The 24,327-nt window shown below is 35.9% G+C and overlaps 1 protein-coding gene across 6 annotated transcripts in view; it reads right to left on the bottom strand.

The window, feature by feature from the left end:
• WDFY3 (WD repeat and FYVE domain containing 3) overlaps positions 1–24,327 on the bottom strand; it is a 261,777-nt gene that overhangs the window by 35,997 nt on the left and 201,453 nt on the right. For 5 of the 6 annotated variants that reach the window (XM_060012227.2, XM_060012222.2, XM_060012223.2 and 2 more), the window contains 9 exons: positions 23,333–23,410; positions 21,396–21,623; positions 15,259–15,312; positions 12,871–13,039; positions 10,263–10,426; positions 7,574–7,722; positions 5,743–5,863; positions 5,144–5,229; positions 3,544–3,624 (listed from right to left, as the gene is read on the bottom strand). In XM_060012227.2, the coding sequence (XP_059868210.1) occupies positions 3,544–3,624; positions 5,144–5,229; positions 5,743–5,863; positions 7,574–7,722; positions 10,263–10,426; positions 12,871–13,039; positions 15,259–15,312; positions 21,396–21,623; positions 23,333–23,410 (1,130 nt within the window). The remainder of the gene's footprint in view (positions 1–3,543; positions 3,625–5,143; positions 5,230–5,742; positions 5,864–7,573; positions 7,723–10,262; positions 10,427–12,870; positions 13,040–15,258; positions 15,313–21,395; positions 21,624–23,332; positions 23,411–24,327) is intronic. The other variant, XM_060012224.2, reaches the window with a different exon arrangement.

The raw sequence follows: 24,327 nt of genomic DNA, 5'->3' as shown, positions 1-24,327 counted from the left end.
ATTTTATTGGCATAGAGCTGCTTGCAGTAGTCTCTTATGATTCTTTGTATTTCTGCGGTGTCCATTGTAACTTTTCCTTTTTCATTTCTAAGTTTATTGATTTGAGTCCTCTCCCTCTTTTTCCTGATGAGTCTGGCTAAAGGTTTATCAATTTTGTTTATCTTCTCAAAGGACCAGCTTTTAGTTTTATTGATCTTTGCTACTGTTTTCTTTGTTTCTATTTCATTTATTTCTGCTCTGATCTTTATGATTTCTTTCCTTCTCCTAACTTTGGGTTTAATTTGTTCTTCTTTCTCTAGTTGCTTCAGGTGTAAGGTTAGATTGTTTATTTGAGATATTTCTTGTTTCTTGAGGTAGGACTGTATTGCTATAAACTTCTGTCTTAGAACTGCTTTTGCTGCATCCCATAGGTTTTGGATCATCGTGTTTTTGTTGTCAGTGGACTCCAGGTATTTTTTGATTTCCTCTTTGATTTCTTCAGTGATCTCTTGGTTATTTAGTAATGTATTGTTTAGCCTCCATGTGTCTGTGTTATGTTTTTTCCCTGTAATTTATTTCTAATCTCATAGCATTGTGGTCGGAAAAAATGCTTGATATGATTTCAATTTTCTTAAATTTACCAAGGCTTGATTTGTGACCCAAGATTTGATCTATCCTGGAGAATGTTCCATGTGCACTTGAGAAGAAAGTGTAATCTGCTGTTTTTGGATGGAATGTCCTATAAATATCAATTAAATCCATCTGGTCTCTTGTGTCTTTTAAAGCTTGTGTTTCCTTATTAATCTTCTGTCTGGATGATCTGTCCATTGGTGTAGTTGAGGTGTTAAAGTCCCCCACTATTATTGTGTTACTGTCAATTTCCTCTTTTATAGCTTTTAGCATTTGCCTTATGTATTGAGGTACTCCTATGCTGGGTGCATATATATTTATAATTGTTACATCTTCTTCATGGATTTATCCCTTGATCATTATGTAGTATCCTTCCTTGTCTCTTGTAACATTATTTTAAAGTGTATTTTATCTGATATGAGTATTGCTACTCCAGCTTTCTTTTGATTTCCATTTGCATGGAATATCTTTTTCCATTCCCTCACTTTCAGTCTGTATGTGTCCCTAGGTCTGAAGTGGGTCTCTTGTAGACAGCATATATATGGGTCTTGCTTTTGTATCCATTCAGCGAGCCTGTGTCTTTTGGTTGGAGCATTTAATCCATTCACATTTAAGGTTATTATCAATATGTATGTTCCTATTATCATTTTCTTAATTGTTTTGGGTTTGTTTGTAGGTCCTTTTCTTCTCTTGTTTTTCCCACTTAGAGAAGTCCCTTTAGCATTTGTTGTAGAGCTGGTTTGGTGGTGCTGAATTCTCTTAGCTTTGCTTGTCTGTAAAGCTTTTGATTTCTCCATTGAATCAGAATGAGTTCCTTGCTGGGTAGAGTAATCTTGGTTGTAGGTTCTTCCCTTTCATCACTTTAAATATATTGTGCCACTCCCTTGTGGCTTGTAGAGTTTCTGCTGAGAAATCAGCTGTTAACCTTATGGGAGTTCCCTTGTATGTTACTTGTCATTTTTCCCTTGTTGCTTTTAATAATTTTTGTCTTTAATTTTTGTCAATTTGATTACTATGTGTCTTGGTGTTCTCCTTGGGTTTATCCTGCCTGGGACCCTCTGTGCTTCCTAGATTTGCTATTTTCTTGCCCAAGTTCAGGAAGTTTTTGACTATAACCTCTTCAAATATTTTCTTGGTTCCTTTCTCTCTCTCTTCTTCTGGGACACCTATAATGCAAATGTTGATGCATTTAATGTTGTCCCAGAGGTCTCTTAGGCTGTCTTTATTTCTTTTCATTCTTTTCCCTTTATTCTGTTCCCCGGCAGTGAATTCCACCATTCTGTCTTCCAGGTCACTTACCCATTCTTCTGCCTCAGTTATTCTGCTATTGATTCCTTCTAGTATATTTTTCATTTCAGTTATTGTATTGTTCATCTCTGTTTGTCTGTTCTTTAATTCTTTTAGGTGTTTGTTCTTCAATTCTTCTAGGTCTTTGTTAAACATTTCTTGCGTCTTCTCGATCTTTGCTGCCATTCTTTTTCCGAGGTCCTGGATCATCTTCACTATCATTATTCTGAATTCTTTTTCTGGAAGGTTGCCTAGGTCCACTTCATTTAGTTGTTTTTCTGGGGTTTTGTCTTGTTCCTTCATGTGGCACATAGTCCTTTGCCTTTTCATTTTGTCTATCTTTCTGTGAATGTGGCTTTCTTTCCACAGGCTGCAGGATTGTAGTTCTTCTTGCTTCTGCTGTCTACTGCTTCTTTTCTAATGGATTATAAAGGGCTACCAGTTCCTGAGTACCCGAAAATGAAGCTAGGTATACAGATTCTTGAAATGGCTTTATCATCCAAAAGACTTCCTAAGATTAAAAGCAGCTGAAAAGAGCACAAAGGAACCACTGATAGGTTTGAACACACAAAAACAGAAGTTTATTTTTAAATGTAAGAAAAAAAAATTAAGAGAAAATTTGGCAATTTGTAACAAATATGACAAGCAAAGGGATAATATGCTATTACCAAAAAATCTCATGCACATTGATAATAAGGATTCAGAGGAAATGTTAACTAGACTTACTGAGGTGGTCATTTCACAATATATACAAAATTGAATTATTATATTGTTCACCTAAAACTAATGTAATATCAATTATATCTGGAAAAAAAAAAAAACTACAAAAAAACCCAAACTGCCACCACCACCAATAAAGAACTCAGTGGAAAAAAATGGGCAAAAGTTACAGATAACTCATAAATGATAATTTTAAATGGCTAACAAATATATACAGAGCTCAAGATTTCTAATATGAAAAGAAATGCACATTTAAAAACAAAGCATCTTTAAACATCGGTAAAAGTGAAAAAGTAAATATAAAAAGCTGGTATCTATTGAGATAAGCTAACTTATCCACTATCGGTGGAATATAGATGTGTATAATTTTTATAGAAATCTAGTTGGTTTTGCATATTAAGAGTCTTAAAATTCATACTATTTTACTACGGGAATTTTATCCTAAAAAAATAATGAGGTATCACATTTCCATTATTATAACAGGGAAACCTGATAAAGATGAAATATCCAAGAACAAGAGAATGCTTTATACATATGATGAAGGGCTAGTAAATAAAGGCAAAGTTTCTAAAGAATTTTTTTAAAACCAGGAGGCAATATTTACATATAAGACTGAATAAAAGACGCAGAATAAAAATCTGTGTTTTTAGTATGGACTCAATTGTGCACATAGGAATATATGCATGCTTAAAAGATTAAAGGGAATTGATCAAAATGTGATCAATTTGACACTGATCTGACATGAGCCATCATGCATACATTTTCTTTTTTTTTTTTCTAGTTTTCAGTAGTTAAAATTTTTTGCAAACCCCTGGGGGTTGGGGTGGGGTGGCAGAACACTCATTAAAAATATTAAATAGTACTGTCCAGATAGAAATGATCCAACTGCAGTATTAAACTATAATGTGCAAGAAGCAAGCAACCTACCCCTGCTCCACGCTTGTGTTTGGTCGTTGCCCAGACACAGACTCTGAACTGTCAGTTAGAGATGGCACTACAGCCAAAAACCTGGAAAATTTAAAAACAGTATAAAATTGCAAATGATGTTTCAGTCAGGATCTAATGGGAACTTACAAAAGCATGATTCATTTAGATCTTAATTGCTGCATTTACCCCACCACTACTCAGTAAATGGCAGGCAAAGGGAATATACAATAATTAGAACATTCTTTAACAAAAAAGGGTAGGATGACGGCTTCCAAAGCCAAATATAAAGATCCATAGCAAAATCTGTCATTTTGGATTTTTACATATGCTGCCACATTACTTGAAGAAAAGCCCTGACACACTGAATCACAGGAATTAACTCAACTTAATGATGTCCTAAAGAGTGATTAAAAGCTAAATATTCACATGACAGTCAGTAGTGCTAACAGCTAAACAAATGATAGGACAGAGACATCTCTAACAAATGAAAATATATACATGATAAGAACCTTTATGTGACACTACTATAATTATTTTCAGAGTTGCTCATAATGTCAACATACATTTTTTAAGAGCAAAAAAGAATTGTGGGAAAATTCTTGGAATGAATGTGGACCTTGAACTTGGCATATACACAGACATTTCTCATATAAAGACAATCTCATCTCCTTGCCACAGGTTCTAGTTGGGAAGAGCAGATAATTTATTAACACCGAAAGCAATATCACCTTTAGAAATTCATAAGATAGGTAACTAAAATTTCAGTCATTTACTTAGTTCTTCCCAATCAACATCCACAGGCACTTTATTTGAGGAAACTCCCTCATTTCCCTCGTGCTCACAGGTAGTATTACTGTACTGCAATGATAAGCAATGTTGCTTGGTATTAGTTATTCCTCACTTGAAATACAAAACTTCTCTAATAGAGGGATTGCCAGGATCTACACCATTCTTCAAAGAATAAGAGGGCTCTCCTATTATATTATGATAAGTTCATAAAAGCCTTACTATTCACATGCCAACAGAAGTATTTTGAAGCACATGGAAATATACTATTTTTCTTTTATAAGATAAAATTTAAACACAGTTTACCAAAAATGAAATATGGTTAGATTACATCATCTGCTTTACTTGGCTATGCTACTTTTTCAAGGATGAAGGTATCCAACTTCTCTTCCAAAGTCAGCAAAGTTTCATATGAATACAAATTCTAAGGAAACTCAGGCTCTGCATTCAATAGCAAGGTATGACACTGTCTTCATTTTGGTAAATATGAAAGAAGCCTATTTTGAATCTGAAGTATTATTTTTTTAAGCTCCAGTTTCATCATCCTTTTACACTGAGAGACATGGGACTTTATCACTAAGGTGGCTTTTGATGATATCTACTACAAGTTACCAGAAAGAAAAATGTGATTTCAAAATAGAATAGCATCAGAAGAATCACATTTCAAGAGGCTGGCAAAAATGAAACAAACATTTTCTTCAAAGAAGTTAATTCATGGATTTAACAGATTTTTAAAAAACTAGCTGAACTGGCAATGCTTTACCTCCCATTTCTTCCCATGACAGCATTATGAAGTATTTCTAATAAACAATACCTTTGATAGACTTTGTTTCTAATTCCTTTTTGAAAAGCAAGGAGGTAATTCCGTCCATCTCCAGAGAAAACTTCCACAGCAATAGGCTGAAATGATCAGAGAGAAAAACATTAAGAAAAAACACAAATAGGGTTATATATTAACTTTTCCACTATGAATTTCTATAATGCTGAAGAATTAACTTGTTGACTGAAGAACATTTTTAGAGTCATGAATTCCCAGCAAATTAAATTACACAATAAACAGTGCCAGTTTATTCTGCTCAATTTGTTTCTAAAAACGTTAACAGAATAATGGTAAAATAATTATAAAATTTTGTAAATTTATAGTGAGAATGCAATTTTTATATACAAAGAAAATTATAATATAAATTTGGATAGCTATAGGGAAAGATGGATAACAACATATCACTCAAAGTTTTAGGTTTTTTTTTTTATTAAGAAGGGGGATGTATTGTAAAGTTATGCACCCATGTGACATGAGCTTGTCTATCATACAACCAAATCTAATACTCTAAGGAATAATGTGGATCCTATCATGTATACATCCTCTAAGTAAAGGAACCTGACAAAACATTTATTACTACTAAATCAACCCACCTGTAGGAGATACCTCCTTTTATGAACTTCCTTGATATCTTCATAGGCAAAAATGCTGCATGTTCTCTTGAGTTGACTGGGGCCTTGCCTGGCTCCTCTAGGGATAATTGGCTCATGCATACTATAGGCAGCCCAGAGAAAGGAGATAATAAAAACACAGCAAGAGGTAAACTCACTGTTCAATAAAGAGTGTGTTATTTTCAACATGTGAAGAGAAGCAGGAATCGATATATCTGAATATTTAGTTCAAAAAAGACATACCTTTAAGAGAATAATTTGGTAGCTATTCAGTATACCAGAAACCCCCTTTGATGAATATAACTTTAAAAAAATACTATTCATGCTGTCAGGGCTTATTTTTCAGGCACAGCTGGCAAGTGCCAAGGCCTATATTCTTTTAGGCGGGCCAAGAAAATGTTTTAATTTCTTTTAAAATCAAGAGAAAAAACAACTTTTTTTTGTTGTTGTTGTGGTATGCGGGCCTCTCACTGCTGTGGCCTCTCCCGCTGCGGAGCAACAGGCTCCGGACGCGCAGGCTCAGCGGCCATGGCTCACGGGCACAGCTGCTCCGTGGCACATGGGATCCTCCCGGACCAGGGCACGAACCCACGTCCCCTGAATCGGCAGGCGGACTCTCAACCACTGCGCCACCAGGGAAGCCCAAAAAACTGAATTTTTAGGTAGACGAAAATGTTTAAATATATAATATGAATATATTCATCTTTAAACCAACACAGTCAGAAAAACATCATTTTAGGTATCTTTATATGTAGGAAGAGGACCGTAAAAGTCATAATGTGGCCCTGACTGCTACTGAAAGTAATTATTTGAAATATCTCCTAGCAATGAAGATGACCATGTCCACATTCACAGTGCATGTTAGGTGTTCAAAATGTTAAAAGAAGAGAAGAGCATGTTGATTTTCTAAGCTTTAAGCTTTTTCATCTTCCTTTGGGCTTTGTCTGTCTCTGGGTTTTCCATTACCCACTATCACGTCCATCATAGGGCTGGCAGAAGAAAAGGAAGATGGATAAACTCAGTTAATTCCTGCCTGTGCTTCAGTCACACTGCTTCTAGGGTACTCAGAGGACATGGATACTTTTACATTTGTTAGAGTATTATATAACTGCCTGTATGTTCTCTACAACTGTGTTCGCACTGAAATTTGAAAAAAAGAACAATTTACAAATTCATAATAACTTTATAAATATATAGATTATAATACAAGGAACTTGTATTATATCTAGTGCTATTAATGCATAGCAATAAATTTTATTTAGTTTTCGTTTTGATAAATAAGGTAAATTTGTCTCTTATAGCCTTGAAATAACTATTACTCTGGTGAATATTTAATGATGGATGCACAAAAACTGAGAGATAACATTACTTGAAACACAATTTTTGCATTAAAAAAAACTATGTAGGACTTTCCTCGTGGCACAGTGGTTAAGAATCCGTGTGCCAAACAGGGGACGCAGTTTTGAGCCCTGGTCTGGGAAGATCCCACATGCTGCAGAGCAACTAAGCCCGTGTGCTACAACTACTGAGCCTGCGCTCTAGAGCCTGTGAGCCACAACTACTGAGCCTGCGTGCCACAACTACTGAAGCCTGCGCACCTAGAGCCCATGCTCCGCAACAAGAGAAGCCACTGCAGTGAGAAGCCTGCGCACCACAACGAAGAGTAGCCCCCGCTCGCCGCAACTAGAGAAAGCCTGCGGCGCAGCAATGAAGACCCAATGCAGCCAAAAAAAAAAGAAAAAAAGCAAACAAACCCATGTAGATGTATTGCTTTCTAAAGATAGCTGTACTTTGTATCTCTTCATTCACTTACTTTGGAGGTAAGGTTTCAATATCTCTTATTTCCCTGGTTGCTGTCATTGTAAATCCGTCAATCACATAAAAATGCTCTTTACCAAAAAGAAGTAGCCCTTCACTGGTATCTAGGCCCTGGACTCGAGCACAGCGGTACATGTGTTGGATCTAAAAAGAAAACCATAAACATTCATTAATATAGTTTTTAAAAATCAGGTAATTTCTGTTTTTGATATAAATGAAGCAAAATGTCTTTAAACATGGATTTAATGGGCAAACAAGATTTTATGAAGATGTCACTCTGTGATGGCATCCCCTGAGCTAAGCATATTAACCAGAGTTTAAGCATATTAAAAAGAATAGCTAAGATTGCAGTCTGAGTTGCAGCTGACTTTAGTAAAAGGAAACAACCATTACTCATATCCATCCACCCAATCCACTTATCCTAATATTCACTGAGTACTAACTCCGTGCTAGGCACATGTGTACTAGGCTCTACAGTCAATGAACAAGTTAGAAAAGGAAGGAGACAGACACAAACTTTGCAGGAAAGAGAATTGAGGCATACATGAGAGGAGATTAGGATTGTGCCCTGGGCCAGGCAGGATGATACAGAGTGAAAAAGGTATGCAGAGCCTGACAATCCTGAGTGAATTCCCAGTTCTGTTGTTTAACTATAGATTTGGTCAAATTTCTTAATGTTTCTGGGCTTCTGTGTCTTCATATAAGTTTCAAATATACTTCATTGGTTTGTCATGAGAGTTAGTGAGACAATGTACATAATCATGTTAGGAATTGTTGGCTGTCTTCTCTTCCACATAGCTTACTTTCCTCTTTTTCCATAACAACCCCTGGAACTGGAGTTGTGGAATTTGTCTCTATTTGCTCTCCACTGGAGTCTGCCTGCCTGGCAGCCTGTTGTGCCATTGTAAAAAGCCAAACTTGGCAGAAGTTGCATTTTCCTCATAGAAGGAAGGACTTGCTAAATCTCTCAACGTTAGCAGTGTTTTCTTTCCAACAGGCAGGATCTAGTCCTTAGTAAAAATTCTTTCTTGCACTCAGTTCAACACGAATCAAGGAAAAAAAATCAGCAATTAAATCAGAGTCAAACAAATGTCAAATAAATGTCAGTCTAAATACACCTCCTTCACTATTCAAACTTAAAGCAATTAGAGCAAAACCTGTACTCATGAGTTTAAAAAGTTAAAAAAATGACAGCATCAGAAAATAGATTTTCTAAAATATGCAAATATAAGTTAATTTTCATCACCACATCTGAACTACTTCAATAATAAAAACTTAGAATGTTACAGGAGAAAAACTGACATACTTTTCAAATAACTCTATTGTAATAATACACACAGAAAAAAATGTTTATTTCATAAGTGCATAGCTTGATGAATTTTCAAATGCTTAAAATATGATGCAACCAGCATCCAGATCAAGAAACAGAACATTCCCAAGACCCTAGAAGCCTCTCTTGTACTTCCTTCAGATCTAATGGACTTTTATAGTTACATACTTTTTTCTTTTTATGTTTTCATTTAAGATTAATCAGGCCATATATTTGAACAGAATTTAAAAAATTAAACCCTAATTTCTAGTTACTATTTCTTAGTGGATAAGATTTCAAGTGTTATACCAAGATCTAATATAATAGGCAAAACAACCTTTAAAAAGGTGATACTCACTATACATTCAATTCATTCATTCCTTTACTCATTTATCCCTTTATTTATTCAACCAATCACTCCTTCATTCAAGGTTTACTGAGTTTCTATCAGGTGAGTGAAACTGTGTAAAGCACTGGGACAGAAATAAGAAACAGTGCCTGCCTCAAAAGAGCTCACTATCTAGGTGAAGAGACAGACACAGGAACAAATAATAATAACATGATAAAATGAGTGATATATATAAGGTGCTATAAAAGCATAGAGGAGGGTGTCTAACTAAGCCTGAGCTGGCAAGACAGTGAAGGAAAGCTTCCTCTGTGTGAGCATTAAAGACATCCAGATAAATGATGTTGCATCAAATGGGAGTTACTAGGACAGAGGTTATGCAAGTGATGGAAAGAGGGTCATTTAGGCAGAGAACACAATGAGTAAAGCGCAGAGTAAAGAAATATCATGGATGTACCGAACTGCAAGGACAAAATGCAAGGGACAAAATGCAGGGGGCTCAGGCTACATGGCAGAGTCAGTAAAGTGAGCCTGGAGGGGTCGCAGGGTATAAGAGGCTGAGAGAAACAGGAAGGCAAAGCAGTCTTTTGTTAATGAAGCAAAGCAGGGGTTAAGTACAAGGCTGGGGATGATGGGCTAGTTGAAGTTGCTTGTGTGGTTACTGGAATTACAGAGGTATAGGAAAAAATACAGGGCCAAATTACCGAATGGGTTGTGTACATGGGTTTGAAACGAGAATTATGGCAAGAGTTGCAGCCTAATGAAGGGTTTAGAGGAAGACAGTGAACTAGGTGTCAACTGTTAATACTATATCTGATGCAACTTCTTGCTGTTCAGCGTGTTCAGAGAGGTCAGAAAACCCTACAGATGAAAGACGCAGAGTGTTGAACCCAAAAGGGCACCTAATACTGATTTCACTGCAGAGGCTAAAATACTTACCTTTGGCTGCCAGATAAATACCCTTCAACTAGTCTTGTAAAATGGAAACAAACCACTTAATACAATCCCTCCTTTTCAGAAGTAAGGTACCTTTTCTCCCTCTTCTAATAGGCGCAGCAGGGTGGCGTTGTCCGTCTTCTCCTCCTCTTCTATAGAGCTACCCTCAGCAATCTGGTCTTGTAGCTGCTCCTGGGTCTCCTCATCTCCTCCATCAGGTGCAGATCGAGACCGTTTTAGAGGCGGCTTGACCAGTCCTGCAGGGTAAGAGCCAAGAGGGTCATGTGGTCTTGCTGGGGTCATTTGAGAGCCGTTTAGTCTCATGTAGTCCCTCCTCTACATTTCCAATTTGAGATAGTTCTGAAAGGTATGGGGAGGCAGCACAGTTCAGTGGTCAACAGCACAGGCTCTGGAGTTAAACAGCTGCATGACCCTGGAGTATTATTTGTCCCCTCTGAACCTCAGTTTCTCATCTATAAAACCGGGACAAGAATACTATCTATCATGGATACCAGGAGGATTGTTGGAGGACTAAATGAGGTAATTCATGTAAAGTGTTTAGTATCATGCATAATAAATAGTAAATTCTCAGTAAGTGTCAGATGATGATGATAAACAGAGGTCTTATCATAATTAATGGTAAAAGTGGTGGTGCTAATGGGCAGGTGTCATTGAGGGGATATCCTCAATAAATGATCAGTCATTATCAGAAACAAAAATTAGGACAGCAAGTTATAAACATGATTATAAGAGATTCCACCTACTTGGAGGGCCCATGAGGACTACTTCAAGACTCATATTACAAGTGGCAGTATGGTCATTCATACATGAATGAATTTGATTAAATCATCAGGTCATAAAGAATAAGAAAACAATTCTTTTAAAAATATAGGGCCAGACAATTTAATGTGCCATGTAAGTTATCATTTTACTGCCTACATTTTGATAATTTTATTGATAATCACAGATGAAATTAAAATCAGCTGATGAAAGTAACCACTGATAACCCAGAGTATGGGAAGCACTCAAAATAAACTCTAAATCTCACATTTAATTTCATATTCTTTAGTTCTGTACCAAAAAAAGTAATGTTGTATCTACCAACGATAGTTACACTAAGAATTTTGGATAAACGTAAATCAGCCTGTTAGAATCCTAGCCTTTGAACACAAGTTATCAGAGGTTCTGCTCTGCCTTGGGAAGAACCTCATTTTCACATGTGAAAGAGTATAATAAATAAACAAGAAAGATCAAGTCTTGCTGAGAATATCCACAAGGCGAAAAGCTTCCAGCTGCTTTATTTTTACTTTACTTTACTTTACTTTACTTTACTGACGAATCAAAACTTTACTTTACTTTACTTTACTGACGAATCAAAACCTCCAACTCTATATCTAGCATAGCATCTTGCATATCATAGTAGTGACACCAAAATTTGTGGTTTTAGCTCAATTAGACATTAGGAAAATGAGGCCAAGAGAAGTTAAATGCCAATGACCCAAACACAAGACATCACAAACTCTGTGAATTATACACCTTGGTTATAGCCAGGAAATACAACTTTGGACCCATCTCAATAACTTTGCTGATGCAGTGTCAAGAAATGATAAGGCTGAAAACTTTGTTCAACTAATAAAAGTTTCAGTGATTCTATGAAAATGTTAGATGGATTATGAAATCTTTAGTAATTCATAGTTATCACAGGAGAGAACAGGTATAATGTAATAGGAGAAACCGATCACAACAGCAGATAAATTTTTTTGTTGACATGGTCATATACTGTTAGTTTTTTATCAATGAGATCTGAAAATAATTTTTAATTTAGAGTTCTTAATTTATATTCTAGGGTTTTATCTATAGACTATGCCAAGACTTTTGAATTTATGATAAATCAGAGGCTTAAAAAATTAAAACAATGTACTGATTTACTTATTGAATATTGACTGAATTCCCATTTTGTGCCAGGCATGTGCCAAAATCTATAGAGTAAGAGGAGAAATAATCTCTGCCCCTGAGAAACTTATAATTTAGGAAAACATAAATCAGTGAAAGAAATCACCGAAACTGCTATAAAAGATATGAGCAAAGTGCTACTGGAGGACAGCGGAGTTGGAAAAGCCTTCAGAGGAGGACAGTTTGACCAGTATCTTCAAGACTGGGTAGGTCCAGATCACAAAGAAGCTGTAGCAAGAGGGCAGGGGGCACACATATGCAGAAGTACAAATCAAAAAGTCCATGGCCATTTTAGTCCAATTCATCACCATATGCATGTCTTTCTAGGCTCATAAAGTATAGCTTTGGAATAATCTGTCTTAGCTCATTAGAAGAAAGACCATTATTTCTTACTGTTAGCCAACATGCACTAATGACACATTTAGTGGTTGTTTTAGTTTTATATATATTTATTTAGTTTTCAGGGCCTTAACTTAAATATCAGGCACCACTGAGAATTCTGCCAGATACAGTGAAAAAAAATTATCAAGCCAACAGGCACATTACATTCATCTGTAGGCAATAAAGAAGAGACAGTCTCTTTAGTTCTGATATAGAAATCAATCTTTAAGAAGGATGTGATAGTGAAATATGTACGGATACTTTTAGGTTGACCCTACTGTTTATAGTTGCTAATATTTTCATATAGATTCAAGTAAAAGGAATGCTCCCAAATGGTTTTTAATTAAAATCAGAGAGGAAGGCTGACCTTTGACTTTAGCAATAGTGTCTTCACCATGCTCTGGTTCTTGTTGAGTAGCTTCACCTTCCGAACTCTCTACGATGGCATCTTGGACAATGGCTGGGTTGCCAGAGGCTAGTCGCTTGTAGTATTCTTTACTGTCATAACTTACAGCTCTTCTGTATCGAGCAGGTTTCTAAGAAACAACAAAAGGAAAGGACTCAGATAATTTATCTTCAAGAATTAATAGACTGTATTTATACAGGGTAAATCCACAGTCTTTTGGGTTAAGTTTCTCTATTTTTAAATTGCACTGATTTAAAAAATATATATATAAAACAATATTAGAAGTTTTGTTCCTCCCGAAAAAAGAAACACATCATCTTTAGCCAAATGTTTCCATGTTAGTATAGTACAGCCTTACTGATGCATCAGTACAGTAGAGAGAATGCCCAGTGTCGGAGAGTATCAAGTTGCAAGGGGATGTCTAGTTTCTGAGGAGCCTGAAACCTTGCTTCCACCCCAAGTAAATAGGCCTAAAGGGCCATCCATTCAGTTGGAATTACCTGTGTGAGTGTTTACTTCAGATATTTGGAGGTAGGGACCCAGAACTGCCCTGTTCCCATATTCCCATGTCTCTCTGGAACTCTGGAAATGGCCCAAACCTTCAGAGAGTCCTGACCCAATATGGAATCGACCGACTTCAGGCCAGATGACACTGTTTGGTTGGCCTGCCACTCCGAGCTGGTATGTCTAATTTGCTAAAACATCCTGTTGTTTGTGTGTAAAAGAATGTGATCCATAAACTTACTAACTAAATGAGTATATCAAGAACATATAAGTCCATTTTGAAGAAGAAATTAATTATGTAGAAACATTAGAAAAGATTTACCTTTTTGGTGTATGATACAAGAGCATTTCCTTTTCAGAATAATTTTTATCCTAAAAACAGGTTCTCCAATTGACCCAAAGTTTTTTTTTTCTTAAAACAATAGTTAATGAAAAATTAAGGTCTAAAATTTCCTACAAAAATGTAAAACCATAGGGAAAAATTTATATGTATACACGTTGATCATAATGAGACCCAGACTTTAAATTAACAATTAAGAAAACGACAGGGTTTGAAACATGCTTAAAGACCTTCCCTTTCTAAACATTATCTTACCTTTCTTTTCCTATGAATGTCTAATTGAAAGTATTCTATCAGCCTAACTCTTCGACTCAGGTAGTTATATGTATTGTCTACAATAATGCTTATTTTAAGCAAGACCTTTTTAAAAAAATGATTTTCAACTAAAGTAGAAAACAAGTGTCCAACAGGAATATTTAGACTAAAATAGTGAACCAATTTTGAGATGAAAAGATGCCTAACTCAAGCCACCATTACCCTTCTTTTAACTTCAGGTATAAAGTTAGAGAATGAAGAGAGCTGCAAGCTACTTTGATGAATGATATGCAGCAAATGGAAACTGAAATACATCACACAGGAAAGTACTGAAATGCTATTTAAAAAAATTACAGTTATGGAAGGAAGGATCTGATGAACCAACTAATAATACTGCAATATTTTTGAAATGAAAGCAGGGCAGTAAATTTTGTACTATAACAATTCTCTACATGAGATCTAACAATTATCTTCAACTCATAACTGTTCATTTTTAAAAAGATGAAAGCATAGTTAGTGATGGGCAAGACAATGAATTAACAGATGTGGGACAACATCTTGGTTACTGACTTCATACCTGACTTGAACTTGGAACTATAAGCATTTTCCCTTAAATATTTTGAGGTATATTTCTGTGACATTTCTGAACTGTATTTTTTTTTTTTTTTACTTTATTATGTACTGAATCCTTCTGGAAAAAGAAAACAATTATATAAATTTAAATTAATTAAAATAAATTAAAATTGTATTTTAAAAAGTGGTCATATATGCTTAGTTTCCATTTAGTTCCTTCTGATTGAAAAAGTAATTTTAAAAGAGAATACACCTGCATTCTCAAAATATATACTGTTTAATATCTAGAAGAATAAAATGAGTAATTGAAAAAAAAAGTTGGTAGTGTCAGGCTGCCCATTACTAACATGCCTTGGGACTTGTTAGTTTAAGTGTGAAGCAGTACACATTTCATGGTGAGAGCAGTGAATACTCAGCCTGTTAGTGAGCAACATACAGACCCTACAAAGCTAATCAGAACAAAGCAAGAGAGACGAGGACATCTCTCAGCATGAATGAAATTCACTTTTCAACTCTAAGGAACTTATAGAAACAACAAATCGAAAGTCAACCCTTTAGGTTAGTCTAGTCTACCATGCACTAAAATAAAACAAAATAAAACAAAACAAAATAACACAAAGGAAAAAAAAACAAAACTGCAAGTATTTTGCATTCTTTTATGGTATTTTGTGTTTTACCTTTTGAGGAATGATATCATCGGGTGTCTCAGGCTGTTTACTTGGGATCTCAGACTGAAAACAGGGTATTAAGTATAGACACATCAGAAAAAAATAACAAAGAACAACACAAAAATAAAATATTCTTGAGGACTGTATGGAATATGGAAGATACACTCACACAAAATTAATATGATATCCTAAGCTGCTTGAAATAATCACTTAGCATCTTGTGATTATTTTCTCACTTATCCAAAGTAGTTTTAAAGTAAAAGAAACTACACTAAAATTCTCAAGGCTACTGAACAGGACAAACTTAAAAATCACAGACAAAACTTCACCACAGGCTGCCAGTGTCATGGATGATTTACAGGCAACTCTTTATATGGCTTCAAAGGAAAAAACAGAAAACCAGATAATAGAACCTAGTGCTAGCTATCACCTTCCACCTACCTTTTACTGTGTTTATCCCTAGATCTGTTTTGTAACAGAAGCAACTGGTTTAAACTATTATCTGCAATATCCCATACCACAGAAATCACTAAGTGCTTGTTAGTGAAAAAACACCTTCCCCTAAAAGCCCAAGGACCTATTTCCTTTGCTACCTTCACAGCTATGACCTCAGAAAGGCTGAAAGCAGAAGGAAGCCTGGATCATCACCTTCCAAACCAAAAGTTTTTGTAAAAATTACTTTCTAAAGAATTAGGTAGTTACTCTATATTTTATTCTCAATAAAATCTCGACTAACAAGAAGGCAGTATCTGTTGAGCTGGAGTGTGTGACTTGTGCGTGTAAACACACAGACAGCTACAGACAGACAGTAACACATCCAAGAATCATTCCAATTTTTCTTCCTTTTCACAGTTTGTACCTGGAGATGACTTCTAGTACCTTTCCCTAGAGTAAATATGAGCAAGCAAAATGCTTTTACAGATGTTTGCTTCCCCTGGCAAAACAAACATTGAACTACTGGGCATACTTTCAAATACTTAATATGGTTTTAATAAACCTCTCTCCTTAAAAGCAAACTTTTAAAAGCATACCTTATGTTGAAGGATAATCTTGAAAATATACATCTATGTTCTCAATCTTGGTAAAGATTTGGGTTACATGAGTATTACTACACATTTGTTAAAACTCACTGAACGGTACACTTAGAATTTATATATTTCAATATATTAAAATTTATGTCAATAAAAAAGAATTATGAACAAATGTTGAACTCTATTGATATGCATGGGGAAGTATTTAGGGGTGAAGGGTACTGACTCTGCAACTCATTTTGAAATTAATAAAAAAACAAGGTGGATCACTGGATAGATATGTGATAAACCAATATAGCAAAATGACCAATTACTATTGTCAAACCCAATTCTGATGTCCACTATATATCCCCAACCAGAATGTGGGCAGGGTCTGACATGTACACAATTGTATTTTCCATGCAGCACAGGGCACAGTGCTAGTTTAATACATATTTGCTCACTGAACCACTTACTGACTGAGGATCTTATTTTACTAAAAGGTACAACATTCATTAGCAAAGATATATGTTATACTAATAATTTTAGTATTATCATAGCGCTCTTTAAACTTTTATAACTGAATTATTATTATAATTATGTTTATATAGAAACCTAAATTTTTCAAAGTCAGAATTTGTAGAAAATAATTTTATATTCCCTTTACTTCCAATTTTTCTATATTGCTGGCAATGGAATTTCTTGAATGAGTTGCTTAGTTCCTATGAGTCCTGTGATATCTATATATTATATAAAAATATATGTGGAGGCACCCACATGAGACTCCCTTAATTAGAAAAGGAACTTCAGGTAAGTCATTTACCCTTCTGCCCCAAGCAGTCCAACCCAACATTAACAGGAAACGGTGAGGTCTTTGCCCCAATGATATTTGCAAAGAATAGTCAATTTGTTTGAGATTATTATTCTGTGATTATTATTCTGTGAAAATAAGGGGATTACAGAACTAAAACCTGGTTTTAGTACTTAAATATAACTTCTTAAATGGCAAGATATGGAATTTTAGTCTCATTCCTTAGGATTCAGAGTAATTAGACAACTGCTTAAAAACAACCATATTTTGTATTTTCATCATATCCCAGGCTCACATCTTAATATTTATAACTAATACTACCACTTAAAATACAGAATTACAGTGCAATTCAGTATAGCTATTTTAGTTTTGAAAATGGTCCCCTAAGGAAAGTCCCTGTGCAAAGGGGATAAATTATTTTTTTGTGAGATAGGAGAATTTTCCACATGTACATAACTTTTCTCAGGACAAAAAAAATATTGTTGTTCTCATTAAAACAATTTTAGTTGATAAACTTTCAAGGCTTTTAAGTCGGTGGCAAATGAAACACTCACATATGTTCTACATTCTATAAATAAACAACTAATTTAAAAATAAAATTCAAAACTAATAATAAAGGGTAAGCTATTTTTTAATACATTATGTAGCATTATCCAGGTTTAAGAAATAAAACTTTAATAACTAAAGAAATAATCACTTGATTCTAACACATCAAAGATTTTAAAACAAGAAATAACTTTTAAATCATCACTCTATTTCTTAGTTCAATTAAGAGGCCTAAAGATTTAAATTTTACTTAAAACAATAATTGTTCTTCATAAATAAAGCAAAGATCAAATCATTTGTCCTTACTCCTGGCAAAGCCTGTTTTACCTATCAAGAGGCCTTAAAAGCAATTTTCAGTTTGTACCTGTTATACCTGAAATACCTGTAACGTCGCAAAAAGTACTGCCTATATATTTTATAAACATGGGTGCAAGGAGGGCAACACGTTTATGGGAGCTGAAAGGGAAGACGTGACTGATCTCTAACTCTGGGAGGCAATATTTAATACAGCTCAGACCACAGGAGGATTTATGGTGAAATTAATGAAGCATATACCTCAACAGCCGTCACTTCCCATGGGCTCCTTTCAAAGTCCTGGAAGTGGGGCCCTAGTAATTTTGTATTCATAATTTTGTACTCTTTTTCTTATAGTGCCTCCCCAAGTTATATAAACTTCACACCCCATAAAATTTGACTCTAGCCCTTTTTAGTGGAAAAATAATTAGGAAAATTCTATAAGCATGCTGAATGGGAAGCAATGGATAAACTCTAACTTAGGAAGAAAGAGTGCTGGTAAGTCCATTCACTCAACATTAAGTTCTAGATATTCTTTAGCATTAGAGAGACAAAACCTAGTATTGGGTTGGCCAAAAAGTTCGTGTAGGTTTTTCCATAAGACATTACGGAAAAACCCACACGAGCTTTTTGGCCAACCCAATATGTGGTTCTGTCTGGAAGAAATTCACTGTCCACTGACAACTTCTCAAAACCACCAAAGATTGGAATCCTTTTTCAAGAGTAAGGAACGTCTGAGGAACTGTCAATCTATAGTCATTATATCTTGCTCCAGTACTTAGCATGACCTAGAAGGTGTTCCTTAATTTTCTAGGCTTCTATTTATCATCTGTGGAATTGGGATAATAATATAATTATACTTCAGAGGGCTGTCATGAGACATACAGGAAACTGCAAGTGACCGCTCTGCAGACTATCAAGGCTCACTGTGCTTCGTTAAATATCTGCTCTCCTTTTTTGATTTCACAACAGAAGTTAGTGGGATAGCAGCTGCTCTACTTTTTGGAATTTTCTTTGCTGTTGATATTGCCAGACTGCATATTCCATAAGAAAAAAAGTGGACATTTAATGGGGTTTCAAATTTACAAAAGAGTTTGAACGAGCAACACCAAAATCATTATTCATTCAGAAAACTTCATCATAGCAGATTAACCTTGACTTGTGCATGAACTTAAGCAGCAGCATGAATTCTACAATCTGTAATCATCTCCCCTTCCCACCTGCTTTTTCCTTTTTTGTAAACGTATCTCTAACATTTCTTGACTGCCTTGTATTTCCCAATATGTAACCCATCTGGTTTAAAAAAAAAAAAAGTTCCGTATGGTTCATACTTATTTCTGAGACTGTCTGTTTAGATTTCACAGACTGATGAACTCCTTGGCTTAGGTAAAATGCTAATGATATTAAGGTTGTAAGTGTGGACTCTGAATAGGTTATTTTGTTTTTATCTGATACAGAACTTCAAATATACTTTTGTAAAACAAATGACACTGTTATAAAGAAGGAAAGGTGTAGACACAATAAAAAAAAATACTATGGTTATGTAACTCAAAAAGTATATGCCTCAGTTATATAGAAATAGTGAATGGTCACGTATTTAGGAGAGCACATCTTCTATTTTCCTATCCCTGAATGGATTCAATTTGAATGAGTGTTGACTCAGTAAGAAATATTTTATCAAATTGCTACAGGCTTAAACTCTTATTCAATTATTTATTTGGGGAAAATGGATGAAGAATAGAGATTATATTGCTAGTTTGATCTGACAAATGTAGGTGCTATTAAAAGGCTACAAAAATATGGGTGGATTTTTTTTTCTACATAGTGTGCTAGTATTAGAAATTACAGTGCTTTAAATTAAAATTTATCAAGTATGGCATTCTTTTTTTATTTTATTTTTATTATTTTTTAAAAGTCTTTATTGAATTTGTTCTTCTGTTTTAAAATTTTACTTTATTTTTTATTTATTTATTTTTGGTTGCATTGGGTGTTTGTTGCTGCACACGGGCTTTCTCTAGTTGTGGCGAGCGGGGGCTACTCTTCGTTGTGGTGCATGGGCTTCTCATTGCGGTGGCTTCTCTTGCTGAGGAGCACGGGCTCTAGGCACACAGGCTTCAGTAGTTGTGGCTCGCAAGCTCTAGGGCCCAGGCTCAGTAGTTGTGGCACACGGGCTTAGCTGCTCTGCGGCATGTGGGATCTTTCCAGACCAAGGATCGAACACATGTCCCCTGCATTGGCAGGCAGATTCTTAACCACTGTGCCATCAGGGAAGTCCCGATATGTTTTGGGTTTTTGGCCACAAGGCATGTGTGATCTTAGCTCTTTGACCAGGGAGCCAATCCACGCCCCCTGCATTGGAAAGCGAAGTCTTAACCAGGGAAGTCCCCCAAGTACGGCATTCTTGACAGAACGGAATAATTTTGAGAAAAGTAAACTTCAGGGAGCTATCTTAAAAAAAAAAAAAACTTAAATAACTATATATTAGCAGGTCTAAGGCCTATATTCTAAGTAGCATCAGGACAAATGTATAGTCAATTAGCACAAGATAAAGGGAGGCAGGGTTTTGGTTGGGAAAAAAAGAGACACTGGAACAATGCAAGTTGTCTCATGTTATATGATCTGAACTACTTACTAGAAGACACATGTGTCAAGTCTTCTTTATAAATCTTAGTTTCTTCAATTGTTGAGAGAATCATATTAAAGTCAAGTATGTGAAAGTACTTAAACCATGAAGGGTTTCTCTTCCAAATTTACAGTGACTTTATTGGGGAAGACTGTATTTTCCCGAACACAAAAACATGATTCCTAGATCATGATTATTTCAGACAAAATTTTTATGGTCAGTGCAAAAATCTGAATGAAGGCTTTAGGAAGGGCAACCTGTCTGAATAAAAAGGAACTTGAGGGGCAAATGTTGTTCGTTTTATACCCGTGGAGCCAGTGATGAAGCTTCTCAATATAAATGGGAAGATCTATACACACAGGCTATCATTATTCTTTAACTGTGCTCTGTATTTCTTCAAAGAATATTGCTTAGTGGCAATGTTTATTTTATTAACACTCACTTATATAGTGCTTATTCTGTGCCAGACACTATTCTAAGTACTTTATTAATTTTAATTAATTTAATCCTCCCAATAGCTTCTAAGATGGAACTGTTATTTTCTCCATTTTAGGCATAAAGAAAGCAGAAGCTGAAGAGGTTAACGTGGCCGGTACAAGGTCACCAGCTAGTGAAGGGGCAGAGGCAGGTTTCAAACCTGGCAGCTGGCTCCAGGGTCTAAGATCCAAATCACTTCACTGTGAAGGCTCCCTGCTGCACCTTTTCATTCCACCGCCAGCACCCTGGCATTATCAACTTATTATAGTTCATCAAATCTTCTAAATTAGGTGTTTTTCGTAATTAACCAAATAAGGGAAAACGCTTACAAAAAAGAAGAAAGACATGGAAGCGTCACTACAAACGCTGAATTCTGCGCACTCACCGCCACATTTGTCTCTTGTTCCGTTTCCGGCACGTAAGGGTAATGGGTGTAAAACATATCATTCCGCACCATTTTCTTCCTCATTCTGCAGGGCCCTTCCGTCATCTCCAACATCCATTTGTCGAGATGGGAACCAATAGGGGGGCCCCAGAGCCCCCGCTCCCGCAGCAGCTCGTACTCGAATTGGCACCACTCCTCCGTCACGTACTTCAGGGCATTTTGCTGACGCTAACAAGAGGGAGTCCAGGTTGGTTTTCAAGCAAAAGCACAAGCAACAATGAACAGTCTACAAGTACCTTGAAACCAAGTTATTCTTTGGAAACAAAAACCAATCCAGGTAATTTCAGGCAATATTATAAAAGTAAAGTTACATTTATTTATGGTTAAAGTAAGCTGCCGATCTTGTGAGAAGGTGGGGTTTTAGTGATGGCCCGATTATTTTAGCACCAAGTATACAATACATGGAAGATCCCTACAGGGTAGCGTGTGCAGTACACCTGACCAGAGTGCTGAAGGAACTTGTAGCTCAGGGACAGGGACGATGGTAATATTACTTATGAAAATACATGGAAATGGTTTGTCCAGTGTGAGTTAATAAAGACAGTAATTTAAGGATGAAACCCCTTCCCCACCCCCAATTGTAAAACAGTTCTAGAACATGAATAAAAGAAAATCTAGAAAGCCACATCAAGAAATATTGCCAACACACTAGATTCCTGGTAATCACCGTAACATTTCCAATAATTTTAGGTAAAGAATATACACATGCATCTCTGATAGGGAACTTAACATTCATATAAAAATTAAAGGAAAACCATTGTTACTTGGCCCTGGTATAGATCCAAACCACCTTACTTAAATGGAAATTTATGACTTGGAATAACTTCTTTCTATTTGTCAAATGTCAAAATGTGTAACATTTCAACAGTAGATGCTTAAAACTAAGCACCTAATGATTAGATGCTTATCTAATAATTCATGGAATATAAGTATACAATTTAAGAATAAAGATCCCTTTATACTGTACAACTAACACTAATGATTACTGAAGGAGTAATCTTGATATTATAATGATACCATCATAGTACTTATGTGTTCCTGGCAGGAGGAAATCCCCTGTAACAACTAAGTATCTAGTATCATGCCCATAAAATATTAGCAGCTTATCATTCAGAAATCTTTAATAAGATATAACTCAGCTGCCATGGAAATAAAATATTTCGAATAAGTTGTTGAGTAACTATGAATTCATCAAGAGGATTTCACTGAAAATATTTCTTACTGACAAAATCACCAAGCACTTGTAATAAAAAATACCTTTATCTTTTAATTTTTTAGAATTTTAGAGACTTCTTAGAGATTTTGATGCACATTTTCATGGTCTCCTTGTTAAGTATGAAAGAAAGGGATCTTTCCAATATTTTAATTTTTATTAAGAACAGACACATGCAATATGTTGGTAGTGAATGTCATTAGGATTCAGCTGTGCTGATCCCCAGTCTGTCACTTTTTAATGCAGTTTGCCTGTAGGAAGTTCCAGTCTTTCTATGTTAAAACCAATGGCCAAAGTAGCTGCTGGCAGGGATAATCAAAAACATTATCTGGGCTTCCCTGTGGCGCAGTGGTTGAGAGTCCGCCTGCCGATGCAGGGGACACGGGTTCGTGCCCCGGTCCGGGAAGATCCCACATGCTGCGGAGTGGCTACGCCCGTGAGCCATGGCCATTGAGCCTGCGCGTCCGGAGCCTGTGCTCCGCAACGGGAGAGGCCACAACATGAGAGGCATGCGTACCGCAAAAAAAAACAAAACAAAACATTATCTCATGATAAATTCAGTTCAGCAACTTATTCTTAAAAGCAGGAGGAAGATACCAAGGGAAACAATCTTTTCTCACTCAAAGAATGCAAAACAAACCATTATTATGATTATGATTCTTACCTCCTGATATTCCTTATATTGTGTGTCTACTAAGTCACGAACAACCGCGATGTGTGTAAACATCCACTGAGAAATCTCCTAACAATGGGTGGAAAAAGTCTTAATATTTCATGATTTCCTGGAAAAAAATGTTAACTAGCCTTGAAATAATGCCCCCAAGTTAGTTAAAATTCTATTAAAGGCATCACAACAACACCCAAAAAACCCCACAGAAAACTCTGAAAGATTAATTATATAATGAATCTGATAGAGGCTTATGTGATGGACACAGATCCATATACCCCCCATCCCCCAGTGCCCCTTTCAAGGAAGGGCTCACTGCCACAACTTCTGGGAGCGCTGTCAGTATTTCAGGGATCTCCTCAGCTGCAGAGAGCTGTGGGCACCCCACAATCACTGGCTGATTTGGAGGCAAGCAGGCTCAGCCATTTCAGCTCAGTAAAGGTCAACTCTGACAGGTCATTTTGGTACCAAAGCTCCACCTGGGTCACAGCTGGGTCTGTTGCCAGACCTGCATTGTAGCCTGACATTTCCCTGTGACCAATCCTGCTTCCTTCTTCTCCCATCCACAAATATCAAGGGCACCCCTAATAAACATCCTGCACACTAAACTCCCTCTCAGAGTGTGCTTCCTGGGGAACCCAACCTGACACATGGAATGACTCATACACATGGTTTCTCCCAGGCCCTTTTCACAGCTGCCACTAATATTCTGCGATGGCAAAGACAGTATGATGAGGAAGAAATTAATGCTGGAGGTAGATGAGTTAAAAAAAAAAAATCAATCTCAGGCATGTACAACAAAATTATAAAAAATAAAAAGCTATTTTGTCTGCTGTTGCTTTAAAATTTATATAACTATTAATAAAATGGAAGGTTTGGGAGAGCTGAGAAAAAATTATCCATAGTCTATCATATATCAATATCTGAATCTCATCTTATGTCCAGTTATGCAATGGATGTAAATACACAACACTCATAGTGCAATTTTATAA

The sequence above is a fragment of the Delphinus delphis genome, chromosome 5 (genome assembly GCF_949987515.2).
Source record: "Delphinus delphis chromosome 5, mDelDel1.2, whole genome shotgun sequence".
Lineage (NCBI taxonomy): Eukaryota > Metazoa > Chordata > Mammalia > Artiodactyla > Delphinidae > Delphinus > Delphinus delphis.
Note: the sequence above shows the minus strand (reverse complement) of the source record. Positions and strands in the feature narration are given on the sequence as shown.